General features: G+C 39.3%; 1 protein-coding gene across 1 annotated transcript in view; it reads left to right on the top strand.

Annotated features, from left to right (window-relative positions):
* Nucleotides 1-15,958, top strand: part of SLC24A4 (solute carrier family 24 member 4) — a 94,264-nt gene that overhangs the window by 56,421 nt on the left and 21,885 nt on the right. Inside the window, exons 5-12 of the mRNA XM_050337279.1 lie at nt 1,194-1,278; nt 3,869-3,972; nt 4,683-4,757; nt 5,763-5,788; nt 6,452-6,505; nt 7,567-7,649; nt 12,382-12,551; nt 14,309-14,453. Coding sequence (XP_050193236.1) covers nt 1,194-1,278; nt 3,869-3,972; nt 4,683-4,757; nt 5,763-5,788; nt 6,452-6,505; nt 7,567-7,649; nt 12,382-12,551; nt 14,309-14,453 — 742 coding nt within the window. The remainder of the gene's footprint in view (nt 1-1,193; nt 1,279-3,868; nt 3,973-4,682; nt 4,758-5,762; nt 5,789-6,451; nt 6,506-7,566; nt 7,650-12,381; nt 12,552-14,308; nt 14,454-15,958) is intronic.

Genomic DNA, 15,958 nt, shown 5'->3' with positions numbered 1-15,958 from the left:
TACGAAATGAATGCACAATACAAATGTAGATATTGATTCCTTTTTGAGGGCAAAATGAAAATCTCATCTCCTTTGTTTTTAAACAAAAGTATGAGTGACCATTTTCTGAAGAACTCCTGTAGCTAGTTAAAAAGTCTTTTTTCCTAGGGGTATATGTACTAAATTCCTGTTATTGTTACAGCTATGTACTTACACTTATCAGTAGAAGAACAAATAGAAGAATAAGGGAGGTGGTCAGTAATAGTGAGATATTCAATAGGGATCTTTCCCTTCAGTTCTTCTCTTTTCAGCATACACCTTAGACACCATATTTAAATTATACTGTTACTGGTTACTGATCCTTCATAAAATCTTCACCTCTTGTCTCATGTTATGCTGAACATTAAAACAGCTTAGAAGAGTTCAGGTAGCACACTCAGCTTTGAGCTCCTGCAACAGTGTGACTGGTAATACATCAGATTTGTGTTTATGTTTTGTCAAGTTCTGTAGAATGCTGTTGTCATCAGCTCAAAATGTTTTCAGGCAAATTTTATGAAAAATACAGGATTTTTATACTTTTCCTTTAGTCACTAATTAATTTTCTATCCTTGAAGGAAAAATAACATACTAAAGATGAGCTTAGAGACTCTCAAAAAGGAAAAAGTTCTTCCATAAAACCTGTTTATAGTTTAAGGGAAAGGTCTTTGGATGGTGTTAAATTGATGCAGCCCACTTGTGGAGCTCTGCATGGTCTGAGAACTCCAGGTTATCTATATCCTATTAGAGCTTAAGAGACACTGTCATAAAAATAGATCTGTCTACCATACACAGGCCTCTGTGTCTAATTGGACTAATTTTATCTGTGTCAGTGGACTCGCTTTTGATTAACAGAGTTGCAAAGTGAAGCCAGAATCAGGCCAGCTGTTTGTAAGATTTATTCTCAGAGGTTATATTTTTCTTGTATGGATTTTTATTTTCAAATTTTAGATGCCCCAAGAGTTGCCCTTAGTTCTTGAATGATTGTGTTTAGAGTTTCAAAAGTAAATTAATGAAAACAATTTGAGATGTTTACAATCTTTTGGAATCTGCAGCAATGCTTTTCTCTGATCAGCTGCATGTAAGCCACAATTGACTATTCAGTTACACACAAAACTGTAGAACTCCACAATGTAAATACAGTAGCAGTGTTGAAATTACCAATTGTTTTCTTCCAGAAACTACATTTGAGTGAAGATGTTGCTGGAGCCACATTCATGGCAGCAGGAAGCTCCACTCCAGAACTGTTTGCATCTGTTATAGGTATGGAGCCCACACACAATCTTTTATTAGATTTGCTGTTAAGAAATCAGCAGCAGATCAAGCACAGATACCCAAAAGTGCTACCATTCTTCTGTCAATTTATAATCAGCAATTGCAGCTGTCAGCTAGTCTGTGGTTCATGGTATAATTAACTACTCAAAATACCTCATGAAACTGTGAGTCTCTTCTCAAAATATAGAGAGGAATGTCTCATTCTGAACACAGGAAGTAAAAGAAGAGATTTATTGAAGTCCCCTGAGAGATAATTTGATATATTTGGGAATGGATTAAGAGCAGCCCTGAGGAAAAAGACTTGGGGGTGTTGGATGATGATAAGCTCATTATGATCTGTCAATGTGCAGTCCAATATGCATTTACAGCCCAGAATATCAACTGTGTCCTGGGCTGCATCACAAGAAGTGTGGCCAGTAGGTCAAGGGAGGTGATTTCGCCCCTGTACTCCATTCTCATGAGACCCCACCTAGAGTACTGCCTCCAGCTCTAGGGTTTGGGTTGGAAGGGACCATTGAAGGTCACCTAGTCCAACCCTCCTCTAGTAAGCAGAGACATCTCCAACTAGATGAGATTGCTCAGAGCTTCATCCAACCTGACCTTGAATGTTTCCAGGGGTGGGGCCATCACTGGGTAACCTGTGCCAGCATCTCACCACTCTCATTGTAAAAAATTTCTTCCTTTTATCTAATCTGACTCTACCCTCTTTTAATTTAAACCCATTACCCATTGTTCCAGAGGTCCTACTAAAAAGTTTCTTCATATCTTTCTAGTAAGATCCCTGTAAGTATTGAAAGGCAGCAACAAGGTCTCCTCAGAGCCTTTGTTTCTCCAGGCTGAACAAACTCAGCTCTCTCAACTTACCCTCACAGGAAAGGTGTTCCACTCCTGATCATCTTTGTGGCCCTCCTCTGGACTCACTTCCACAGGTCCATGTCCTTCTTGTGCTGGGGATCCCAGAGCTGGACTCAACACTCCAGATGGCACCTCACAAGAGCAGAGTAGAGGGGCAGAATTCCCTCCCTGAACCTGCTGGCCACACTGCTTTTGATGTAACCCGGGATGTGTTTGGCTTTCTGGGCTGCAAGAGCACATGGCCAGCTCATGTCCAGCCTCTCATCCACCAGCACCCCCAAGTCCTTCTAAGCAGGGCTGCTCTCAACCTGTTCATCCCCCAGCCTGTTTTGGTACTAGGGATTGCCATGAACGAGAGGCAGGACCTTGCACTTGGCCTTGTTGAACCTCATGAGGTTCACATGGGCCCACTTCCTGAGCTTGCCCAAGTCACTCTGGATGGCGTCCTGTCCCTCAGATGTGTCAACTGCACCACTTATCTTGATGTTGAACTGCAGACTTGCTGAGGATGCACTCGATCCCATGCCTATGTCATTGATAAAGATATTAAACAGTACTTGTCCTAGGATGTGCCTCTGGGGGACATTATTTGTCACCAGTGTCTGTGGGGACTCTGAGCTGTTAACCACTACCCACTAGATGCAACCATCCAACCAATTCCTCATTCACCAAACAGTCTACCCATCAAATCCACATCTCTCCAATTTAGGGAGGAGGACATTGTGGGAGACACATGACAGCTCGTCATGCTACTTTTCCAGGAGATGCTGGACGGTTGAAGTTCCCCTAGCGGGACAAGAGCCTATGAGTGTGATGCCTCCTGTAGCTGGAGCAAGAAGGCTTTGTCAATAGGCTCCCCCTTGACCAGGTGACCTGTAGTAGACACCGACAATGAGGTTCCCTTTGTTGGCTCAGTCTCTAATTCTTACTCATAATCTTTCAACCCATTTGTGGGTATTCTTCAGAGACAGCTCTTCAAAGTCTATCCATTTCTTGATGTAGAAGGCAACTGCCCCTACTCCTCTGTCCTCACCTGTCCCTTCTGAACAGCCTGTAGCCACTGATAGCAGCTTGCTAATTATGGGATTTGTCCAGCCAGGTTTTGCAACTAGGTTGTAGCTTTCTAGCAGCATGATGGCTTAAATTAGATAAATCTGTCTTTAGCAAAGCCTTTGTCGTCTTTCTGCTACTATCCTGATTGACATTTTTACAAACTTTAGGGAAAGACTGTCTAAAGGAATACATCATAACCTCACATCCAACTTAATGAAAGCAGGGAGTGTAAGCCTTTAAGGCTCACTTTAGCAATCATATAACTTTAGCAAACATTATCTGATTGTTCACGTGGGAGAAAGATTTCTGTGCTTTATTATACTGGAAATAAATTCCATGCTTCTAATGTGACTGACTGGACATGTTTTGTACTCATTTGAATGGATTACTGCACCACTAACAACCAAGCTGTGAAACAGAGAACTTGCTGTTGAACTAGCTAGCTAGGAAATAATTTACTTTTAATGAAAGCATATTTGTAGATATTTTAAGCCAGAACTGGGGAGCTGCTAGCTAGACTAAAACCACAAATTATTACACAGAAAAGCAAGCAGTAATTATGAAACCTGCTTTGGTTAAACTTTCAAACAATTTTTTCAAGTAGTACATGTTCTAAGTGACCTAAAATGAAATGAGAGAGGTAATTATGTATGTTTTGCTCCCTCTGCAGGTGTATTTATCACTCACGGAGATGTAGGAGTAGGGACCATTGTTGGTTCAGCAGTTTTCAACATTCTCTGCATTGTTGGTGTCTGTGGATTGTTTGCAGGACAGGTTAGTAAGATATCTATCTTTATACAGTTCAGTTGCTTGAAATTTAGGGATTTTAATGAGGAAATGTAAAAAAAAAATGGCCAAAGACAAAAATGGCATTGTGAAAAATGTCAAATATTAGAATTTGCAAATGCTTTACAAATAGCTAATGTTTCCAAAAAGTTCACCTGTAGTTTCAACACTCTGAACATGTAGCAGAGAAAACTGGTTCCTCTTCATACAATACAAAGTGTTTGCAGTCAACTGACCGGTGGTGTCTGCTGATCCTTTCTGGTACTGATGATGATCAAAGAATCTAGGACACAAGCATGAGATTTTTTCCATCTACTCAGTAGATGTTTAAATTTTGTCATAATTTTCAGGTAGTAAGTCCAATATATCAGATACAGTTACAATGAAGAGCGAACCATTGATCTGCTGCAGTACAATAAATTGTATTTTACAATTGAAATTATGAACAAATCAAATATCATTAGTAAGAAATGTATTTCATTAATGGAAGTTTCTGCATGATTTTTGTTATTGGTGGTTGTTATAGATCCATTTTCTAACAGACTGATACGTCTTCTGGCTAGCAGAAAACTGCAATTGGTTTCAGAATTGTTACCAGTAATACTAATAATTCTGCTCATACACCTAAGTTATTGCAAGATGTGGACCTTTTTTTGTCTTTGAATATCTTTGTTGGCTGAAGGTGTGGTATTTTTCAGGTGGTTTGTCTTACCCAGTGGGCTGTGTTCCGGGATTCTGTATACTACACGATATCTGTGATCGTACTTATTGTTGTAAGTACTTCTCTTATCAATTAATGTGTTTCATTGCTTACATTTTTGAGGACCAGCCTGCTAACCAGTGATACACGCTGGCAAACAATTATTTTCCTAGCTAGTTCTAGTGACATCTGGAAGTGAGGGCTCAGCTCCACAATGTGTGGTCCAAATGTGAAAATTTCATACAGCCCCACAGAATATTTGTCCATCATGTCCATCAGTGTCCATTTATCTTGTACCTACTGTTTGTAAAGTTCTGCAGGCTACTGTTACTCAGTGCAATTAGTACTCTCTTCTGACCTAAGGTGCTGCTTGCTGTGGAACTGAAAAATTTTGAGCTACACTTCTATTTTAAATAGGGAAGGTGGCTGTTTCTTGCTTCTAGAAAGTAATTTTATTTCACAGGTTCTGGGTAAGTTTTTCCAAGTAGAGCACAGGTGGGATACCACTTTGTTCATCTAGAGCAGTATAGTAGTTCCTGAATGTGCACATTTAATCTATCTGGTGTCAAGGCAGGGAAGAACCCACTTAGTTTGTATTTTGTAGTAAAAATGAATCACCAGCTGTGTATTCAGTTATAGGAGTTACATAGGGTGGAGTAAAATGTGTATAAGCACTTGGCCCAAGAACAGAAGTAAAATAGCTGCCTTTTCTGCTAAAACTAGTCTAGCTGTTAAAAGGACTCCAGAATTAAGTCTTTTCAGAATAAATGACTTTGCTATCATTTACACAGCACACCCTGTGGGTACGTGTGAGCATGTCTGTCTGACTTCTGCATGCTTGTGCCATTTTACTAAATGGGTATTTACAACAGTCACCAACAGGGATCTAAACCTTTCTCACAAGGTTTGTGTTTTGTGAGGGGTACAATCCATACAGTGGAAGTTCTGATTAGAAAGGGTCAAAACGCAAGGAGGTTTGGCTAGATATGGCTGATATTTGCTGAACAATTTGATTCCTTTGCAAGATAGATTAGAGAAATTGTCAATTTATGGGTTTCCTTTTTTCTTCTTCTTCTAGTTCATATATGATGAGAAAATAGAATGGTAAGTTGTGTAAATTATTCCATACAGTCCTGTATTTGCCATGAGGCTGATCAGTAAATAGAGTTGCAGTGTAATTGACTTTCATTCCTACACACTGAGAGTATGAGATGGATTTGACACTTAGAAAATCCTACATATTTTCTTTGGTTTTAGTTTTTATGAGGATCAGGGAAAACTAAAAGAAAATGTTAAGAACCTGGAAACATTAAAGTACAGAGGCTGTACATAAGGCCTAAAGATTCACCTGTGCAGAGAGGGTAACCAAAGTGCCTCTGCTCTGGTTCTGACTGTTAACATTTATGGACATGCTAGGTGTCCCAAAATAGAAGCATCTTCTGAAAGAGTGCTCTCAGAGTGCTTGGCCTGTGCTCCAGCACTGAAATCACGAAGCCCGTGATATTATGATCCTCAGAGGGTAGCTGTAGTTTCAGTCTGCATAGCACATTTCCAAAGTATATGCATTGCATTTTATTTGCATGTTTGTTGAAACTTGAGAGTCTGTGTCCCCCTTCATTCTGCTGAGACACCATCTTATCTTAATGATGCAAATTTGTGTACACAAATGTGACTTGTACCAGATGTTTAAGGTACACTCCTACATAAAACTTGTAAAGCATACAGGTGTTTAAATGGCCTTCTAACACTTCTTTTTGTCTCTTTGAGGTGGGAAAGCCTTGTACTCATCGTTATGTATTTATTCTACATACTTATCATGAAGTAAGTGCTTCTCCTTGGTATGCCTTTTAGGTGTTAACTGACCTTCGTTTTTTGGTCTGGTTTTGTCCTTGGCCTTCCTGCATGAGGACAATACAACTAGTCATGTTTCTGTGTAAGATCACTTGTTTTTTCATGCTTACTCAGTTTCTTTCTAGATTTGTGCTCAATCAACAGCAAATATTTTCATGCATCCTTTTCATAGTGCACAAAGGTAAAGTAGCTTTCAGAAAATGTTGAGCGAAAATGTCATTTATACGAAGTTACATGAAAAGTCTACCAGATACTCTAGATTGTAAGCACACACCCACCATGTCAGCTATTACACATATTTTGTACTCCTTGAAAAGCAAGGTAAAGGAACATCAGACAGACTGCTAAGCATGTATTTATCTTCAGACCATCTCATACCAGCTTGTATACTGACATGTTCTTCTGTTGTGTCACTGCCTCTGACAGGAGAGTCAGAGGTCTGACTGTTACTGCAAGTGTCTGTGAGTCCTCCCTACTATTTCAAGTTGCTTTGACTTCTGCCTCGGTGCCTTCCCTTCACGAATCACCCTTTTGGAACTCGCTTTTCTCCTACATCGAGTCTTAGCAGAGTTCATTGACAGCCCTCTTAGATCTCACCCTAGTGCTAAAATAGATATATTCTATCTTTAGAAGGTATGGTCAGCAGTCCTGCAAATGCTCAAGAACCCACGAAGGGAACACAGTACTGAGAGAAACAGTGAGGGGAATTGCGAGCTGATGCAGGAGGAAAGAAGCTGCTGTATAGTGAATGTCCTGGCTCCAAAATCCACAGCTCCAGTGTTTTGCCTTCACTAAATCTGCTGTAGTGCCTTTTTGCAGTTTGCTGTATGTCATGAGAGATAGGCGCAGTCCTTGCTTTCCTATCAGCTTGCCACTGAACTGGATGTCCTTTCTCTTCACATCCCGTTAGTTGTCAGAGAACATGCATCTCGGCTTTACTGCTTGCCTGCATAAGCTGTTCTCAGACACTTAAAAATTTGCCAAACAAATGCAAAATGCAACCTTTTCAGATCTTTCCTTTGCACTTTCAGGTACAATGTGAGGATGCAAAATTTCTTCACCCTTAGAAGCAAGAATGTTGGAAATGGTGACACAGTCAACGAGCTGGAAGATGGTAATAAATGTTATGCTTCTAGTTGTGATGACCCATCCATTCCGTTACTATGGAAAGGTAAGGCTGAGCAGACAGGACTTTTAAAAAGCATAGTTCACAGGATATCCTTTTTATTTCTTTAATGTGGATCAAAACAGTGTCACTATTCAATGATAAACAGTGTTAACTTGATAATTCAATAGTCAGACTGCCAGATAAAAAAAAAGAATTTTTTTTTTATATTTTGAAAACAAGCTGCTTTGCACATTGGCAATTTTGCTCCCTTTTTAACTCCAGTGATGAGCTGCAACACTGAGAAAGAAGTAAACTTTTTTGCCAGGAAGAAGGTGATTTTCACTTTAAAAATTAGTTTGGAACTAGAAGCTGAAACATGAATGTTGAAGGAGAGGACATGGGCAGATCAGTGGACAAGAGGGATTACATGTTGAGTTCAGATCCTCAGAAGACTGGCTTTCACATGCCTTAATAGCTCTGTATGCATTGCCAAGCACATATGTAAAATAGAGAAATGCAGGTTCTTTGCTATCTGTCTTAAAGGGTAGAAGATGATATCCTACTTCTGGTACTGAAAATAAGCAAAGATACCTGGCTATTTTTGGCTTTTTTGTAAGCTTGGTTTTTTATCTTTGTCTTATCCCTCTTCTATTCCATTCCCTCCTTCTCTGTAGAGCAAAATCATTCCTAGTTTCAAAGCACAAACCATGTAATTGAGTGAGCACTTGGGTTACTCTTAACAAGTGAGGTCTCCTTGCTGTATTCTTTGCAAACATCTTCCATTCTAGGAGGCTGAGCTCATCAGCAGTGTAGGTAGCGTTGGAAAGGTCCTCATATAATAACAAATAGTGGAAAACAGGAACTTAGAGCAGACTCAGAGAATCATACTCTTTTCGGCTTTTACTTTTTAGACTGGGGTTTCTTTAAGGCAGGTACTGTCACTTAGTACAGGTTTATGCAGTGACAGCACACTGCTACTGTGGTCTCAGATATGGTGTTTAGAAAATACTGATTTAAAATTAAATAATTAAATTAAGTTGTTTTTTAAATACTCCCATCTCATTTTATAATGTACTTTTGTGAACATTGACTATGATATAATGAATTCTGTCACTTGGATGTGGAGGTGCATACATGCAAGGTTCAGAGGATATCTCCTAGGGCGAGTATTGCTTGTGTATTTAGGTGGGAACATGGGAAAAGGTTGATCCAGTGAAAGAACACAGACATTAGTGGGTTTTACTTCTGAGACACTTGCTGGGTTCTAATGTCATCTCCCAGCAGGCTCTCCTCTCTAGACCTTGTGGTAAAGGGATGACAGCACAGAGTGCTTGCCTGTCCACCTATTTCCTTTTCAGGAAATCTGAAGATTATTAAATGCTTGTGAAGAACATGCAGAAAAGAAGCAAGAAAGCTATTAAAAACTTGGACTCATGAGAATGGTGTCTCCACTGGCAGCTGTCCACAGCAGATTTCTCCTCCAGTTTTCCTCAAAGTTGCACTGGGACTGCCACTTCAGTCAGGTTCCCTTTACCTTCTGCAGCACCACACAAATACAAGATGCATTGGAGGGACCATTGTTCAAAGTGTGAAAGCAAATGTGCCCGGCATGAGAGAGGACAGAGGAAGAAGAGATTAAGGATTTGGAGTGAGCAGTGGGAGAGACAAATGGCAGTGTTAGCCAAGCTGCTTTGCAGATGGGTGCTTTATGTGTCAAGAAGCTGTCCTAGAAAACTATCACATGGCTTCCTCTTGCTTCTCTCTCCTATTGAGACAAAATATGCTGTGACCTGTCAGTGACTCCCTGTTATTTGACATCTTACAGGATGAGCTGCACCTTCCCCAGCAGCAGCTTTCCGAAAGGAGCACTGCTAGTAGCAGGGAGAGAACTAGAGAACTAGAGCTGTCCTCTGCCTTACCTTCAACCAGTGGTTAGCAGCTTGCAGGATCCACCAAAAAACTTCCTTTGGCTTCACCTAGGTGTAGGTCTAACCTTAATCTGATTTTCCATAGGAGGAAAGTCTGATTACTTCCCACAAAAGAACAGTTGCTTTGGATGTGAGGAACTGTCATTCTACCGAGGATAGTTAGGCTTTTCCTCAGGGTGCAGGTAAAAGGTGGGTTCACACGCTGCGAAGCTCTTTTATGCTTGTAAGTTTTGTTACTTTTAAGAGCTTCCTATGGTACAGTATAAAAGCTTCCATCACTCAAGTTTCAGAGAGAAAAGGAAGAGCATTTCACTGTACGAAAAATTCCATTTCAAGGGTGGAAGGTAAAGGTGAAATAGTTGTACTTTGTAAACACTGCTCCTGTTGTCAAAGTACAAATACATACTGCCCTTGGATTTTATTATGTTGACCCAAATTTCCACCAGGTGGCATGGTTCAATTCCTGCCTGAAACCAGAAACTCTTGGAAAAAAGTGGGTTTCTGAGGGCCTGATCAGAACTAAAGTCATCAAGAAGCTTTCTGTTGATTTTGACAGGGTTGTTGGTGATGAGCCTTTGTAGTGAGCAGAATGTTTAGGTAAGATTTTTGAAAAGATAAGCTATTATCAGTGGATGTTTTTACTAAGGATTATCACAAAGGAGAAGCACAAAAGCCTTTTCTCTGTTTCATATTTCCTAAAACAAGTTTTAATTGAAGTCCATACTATATGAGTATATATATACTATATAAGGTATATATATTTATGGGCATAGAGAGTCAGACTGAAAAGGTTTTATGAAAATAGTAAGAGCAATGTGCTGCAGTTAAGTCAAAATAGCTGCAATTACTTATATTTATTTATTATGAGGTATTCTATATCAGTTTTTATCATGGTACTTTATAAAGCTGAGTATGTTTGCTCACTGTTTTCTTAGGGTTCTAGGAAACAATTTCAGAGTAACTTCAGTGCTTCCATGTTTTTGGCATTGTGAGATGAAGCATTTTGGGTACTTCTTTGGAGAAACTCTCTTGAGAGCAGTTAATCTGATGAGACTGTTAATGTCTGGCCTTTTTGCCTTACCAGCATTACTGTCAAACATTTCTTTTTCTTTGTCTAACTAAAGCAAATACTAAGCTTATGTGGTTGAGTCCTCTTTTGTGAGGATTGGCTCCTACGTAACCTTTTCTATGGGGATGGATTCCTAGGAAGCAAGTCTGGCTATATATTCCTTCACAGAAAACTCTAACCTGTAAGAGTCAGTGGAATGGATGTGCTCCTTATTTGTGTCATCAGCTGCAGTACTCAGCGAGGTTAATTTGGTTTAGATGTTGGGGTGGGCAGAGGATAATTGCTCCTTTACATTTAGCAAATGTAAAATTACTACTAGTTCTATTCTGCATTATAGATATTAAGCTGAAAAATAAGACTACAGAGTGGATTCTTTGAGTAGGACACATTTCTTTGTGAAACCAAAGATCTCTTTATGACACTTCAGGTGACCCCAGTGTACTCATTGAAAACTCATTTTAGTGAAACAAAGCAAGACATTCAAATGCTGAAGGGTAAAAATTACAGATTTATTGGTGATTTAAAAGCTTGTTGAGTTTTTATTGCTGAATAATAATGGAGGATATATTTCTTGAACTTCAAAAGTGTTAGAAGATACTTAAGACAGCAAAGTCTTTAATGCATGATTTAGGTGCATGCATGGATCCAATCTTTTTCCTGAAAAAAAAAAATACTTCAACACTGTAATAATGCAAAAGAATAACAATATAGACTACTGTGTGTTTAGAACAGGTTCATTTTAATTCCATTGTTTAAGTCGAATGTTTTCTTAGATTTCCTTTGCTTCCTGACTGGAACTGTGCACTAATTATCTTTCACTTCTACCTCCTAAATTCTATTCCTCTTCTTAATGTAAGTAACAATGCAAAAAGTGAGGGAGAGGGGGAGGCCAAGCTAAGCAAAGCAGAAGGCAAGCAGCAAAGAATTTTTTTCCTTTACAATATTATGTGTAATAATTAATATTTATTGCAGTCATATGCATCATTCCTGCCCTGCTTTCTAACACCACATGGGTATGTCTCCTGTCTGCTGAGCCTTGCTCTGCTTTCTATGTGTAGTCTGTAGCATTTGTGACAATATTGGTTTGTTGTTGAGCTCTTAAAGTCCTTACATGTACTTGTGTTGATTCCCAATATAATTTTGTCTCTCTCTGTTCTTAACATGGTGAAACTTGGTTAACCTTGTAATCTTAACCTTGGTATAGGTTCCTTTATATTAACAAAGGCTTCCTTATAGCATACATTTGTTCCTGACAATTGTTTTTTATCATTTCAAATCTTGCCCTGTCAGAGATATTGATTTTCCAGAAGGAGTGAGCACATTAGGGACTCCTGGATGTGCAGCACCTTGAGCCAATGGGATACCTTTAGAAGTTTCAGGAGTGCTGTCTACACTGCCATAGTGCATGTGCTTTTAGAGAAGGCGTAAAAAGCCGTAGTGGGACATAAGCAAAGAAAACTGGCACTGCAGGATGAATGGCTGGGTAAAAACTGCTCCCACTTAGCTAGAGTGGCTTGGTGGCTTCCTTAGTAGAGTGAAATCCCTTTCCAGTATGTGATCTGAACAAAGTGCACAACTGATGAGATTCACCAGGCTGCAGAAATATTACAGGAAAGTCACTCATAAATTCAAGCATTCAGATGACTATTACCCCCACCTAAGTCTGAAAAGAAGGACTCTGCGTGATGGAAAGCATGGTAAGACCAATTACACTGCTAACTCTGTCCATTGTGATCATTAGTGAAGGGGACACAGCAGTATGGCAAAAACAGTGTTATGATGGTGGATGAGATCATCTGCTCCAGTCCCCCCAAATACCGGTTCCCTGAAGCTGGATTAAGGATTATGATTACGAATAAGTTTGGACCACGCACCAGAATGCGGATGGCAAGCAGACTCATCATTAATGAGGTAAGTTCATTAAGAAAACGGTAAATGAGGCAGAAGGATTACCAGAGAGCTGTTCTTATCGTAATTCTGGAATTTAGATTCTCCCATGTTTCTAGGGATGGGACAGAGCTATGTCGCAGCAGATTTGAAAGTTGATTCCAAACTCGTGATGCTGCCTGTTTTAATGGGACAGTAGTCAAAAGGGAGGGACTATCTTATCTCCCTGACAGAAGATGTTTATTCTGGGAGGTGTGTGTGTATGCATATTTGGATTTTATTTGCAGCAGAAGAATTGGTTTTGATCATTACAAAAGTGGTCAGGCTAGGGAAGGATAATTAACGGCAATCAAAATTCTGTTAAAACTGCTCTTATATTAGCAACACTTCTGGATCACTGCAGAGATTTGTCTGCCTCTTTAGTATTCACTGTAGTCCTCAACTAAAAATAAAAATGGGCCAAAATATTTTTGTGAGGGGCATTTGCCCTGGACAGTTTCAGTTAACTCTTACTTGATATATTGTTGCCAGTATGTATTGCTTGTTTCATACCCTGAAGCTGGAGTGGCAGGACTGGCCAAGTGATGCGGTTCTGAACTTATGTTAAGTACTTGGGGTGAAATTTTTGCCCTACCAACCTTGGGTTCTGTGAAGGCAGGATTTTATCCTTTGCTCCCACAATATCAAATATGAGAGGTATTTACTCTGGGAAACAAATTGATTTCAGTAGTTAGGAAGTACAAATTTTAGCAAGTTTCTAGAATTTGAACATCATAATAGAGTTCACGTGTCTACCCAGCATAGTGAATACCCCAGTAAAAGCACCATTAATGTATTTGTAACAAAAGTCCAGTTTAACAGTAAAACAAGGAAAGGTTGGTTGTGTTATGGTCAAGAGCAGAAGATCAGACAGGACATATAGCTGTTTTTTCACTATAGTGTGTTAATACTACTTTCAGAATTTTTCTTAAATGTTGGGCAGTTACTTTTTTTTTCAAGGCATTTCAGAGCACTTTTTAGGAATTTGCAATCATCTGTCATGAAAAGAGAACTCTTATCGGCTCTGTATTATCTAATCTAACGAACTAAAAATACTTTATTTTTTTTTATAAAAGAACTTAGTGTTACATCTCACATTCTCCAGTGCATTAATGGGTATATATACTGATGTTTAAAACCTATCCCTGTAATTGTTGTACTGCTGTTGGAACTGTAGCAGTCTTACACGTCTTCAGGGCCAGTTATGAGCTTCAGGAAAATATGTACTGGGACAAGGGCAACAGGGATTAGTCTTGTGTTTGAAATTAAAAGTGGGATGTTTACATTTACCTCAGTGAATGGAGATGAGAAGGAGGGAGAACAGTTGGATCTGAGAAGGAGAGTTCATGGGTAATTAGTCATTCATACGCCATCTCTAATAGTGCAGAGATGTCTTGAGTCTTACAACTAGATTATGGTGCTGTTGCTGGTTTGAGTGGGATTTGTTGAGTGAGAAGTGCTTTAAAGTAACCACATTCATTAAAACGTGGTGTAGAAGAACAAATACTACAACTTCCTCCATCATGGCTTGAAAGACTCCTGCCATTAATTTTGAGGTGGATGGTCAAAACTAGCCTGATGAAGGCAGGTTGGCCACTGACAAGTTTGTTGCTGACTGAAAGGAAAGCTTTGTGGAGAAACTTCGTACCTCATGGGACTGGGGCTGGACAGACAGCAAAACTAAGATTTCACAAAGTAAATATTTTCCAAACTATGGCAGTTTTGTCTTTGACACTGTGCAGCGTCAGCGGTTAATCCAGTCTGCCAATGGTTCGAGCAAAGCACTTCAGAACAGGAGACAAGACAACATTGAAAATGGAAACATCCCTGTGGGGAACCAAGAGGAGGAAAATGAACAGGACACTCTAACTCCATTTTCAGTGCCAGGTAAGGCTTACTTTCCAGGTGTTTGTAGTACCAAAACAGAAGATAATTTAAATGCCATACACTGAGTTGTAAGAAAAGACAACATATGTGGGGAGAGAGAAGGAAAGAGGTTGGTTTGACTGCATGAAGACTGGATTTGATGACAGTAAAATTGGGCTGGAGGCTATGTGGCTAAAAGCAGATCTGAGGAAAGTGTTTTCCACTCATCATAGACAATAACAGTGGAAGTGCTCATTTGCCAGAGGCTAATTGAAAGCAGGTAAGGCAGGTTTATATTAAAAAAACATGCCAGACTGACCCAATGAACACTGTATTAGTAGTAATTTTGAAGTCAGCAGTTAATAATGACCTGCTGGAAATGGCTAGGCCAAAGGCAGTTAGGTGTATAAGTACATAATAGATTCATTTAGTGACTGTAGGGGAGACTTCTTGAATAAAGAGACAGATTTAGAGGAAGGAAGAGTGTTTAAAATTGTTAGAATAGCTGTATGCAATAATATTCACCTTTTGAAATTTTTTGGAAAGTCTGTGGTGTGAAGGTCTCTATATATATAACCAACCTTCTTATGCTAGTGCGCTTATCACATTGCAGGTTGACTCTCGCCCACATGCCTTGGAGATCAGACAGCAGAGATTAGATCAGCCCTCACAGACCTGTATGCAGTAGTTCTCTGTCACACAGTTACTGGTTAACACAAACATTGCTTGGCATAAATGAACATCACATGCAAAGAAAAAGAAGGGAGAATTTGCCATGTTGTATATGATTCTAATTTCTTGCAGATGCCATTGCTTCAGTTGCTATCATTTTAGAAGAGATGTTTGTGCTTGAAAAAACACTGAAGCATACTGTGTGAAGACTAGATGACACTGTATGTTTTCATGTGTTACTGTACTCCCACAGGAGCTTCCTGAAGTCAGCAGTTATGGTTTGGAGTGAAGAATGGAAACAAACTAACTCACTGAAGAGAGGCCCGCTAGATGGGCTTCTGATAATTCATGAGATAATGAAAAAAACTACTTTTATTGTATGGTGAAAAAAGAGAATCCAAGTCAGCAATATGCTTGTGCACATGAACACGTTGTTAATGACAAAAGTAATAATAGTAACAGAAACTGTAATAAACAACTTTTTAAAAAGCAAAAATGTCTCCCCAAGCCATATAAAATATCAAAGAATCCTAGAATCATTAAGGTTGGAAAAAAACTCCAGGATCATTGAGTCCAACCATTAACCCAACACTGCCAAGTCCACCACTAAGCCGTGTCCCTAAGCATTACATTTGCACTTTTTTTGAACGCTTCCAGAGACAGTGATCCCAACAGGCAGGCTGTTCCAAACCTTGACTATCCTTGCATGTATTGGCTATGATTTTTAAACTGAGATGTTTTTAACAAGTTTTTGGATACAGGTTTTGATTAGGGTGGTACAATCATGCATTCCTTCTCACATTCCAGACAGCTTCTGTATGATTAAAAAATAGATTTCAGAATAGAGCTTACTA

The sequence above is a fragment of the Myiozetetes cayanensis genome, unplaced genomic scaffold (genome assembly GCF_022539395.1).
Source record: "Myiozetetes cayanensis isolate MyiCay16 unplaced genomic scaffold, myiCay2020 scf6-25, whole genome shotgun sequence".
Lineage (NCBI taxonomy): Eukaryota > Metazoa > Chordata > Aves > Passeriformes > Tyrannidae > Myiozetetes > Myiozetetes cayanensis.
This window is presented reverse-complemented; position numbering and strand designations above follow the sequence as displayed.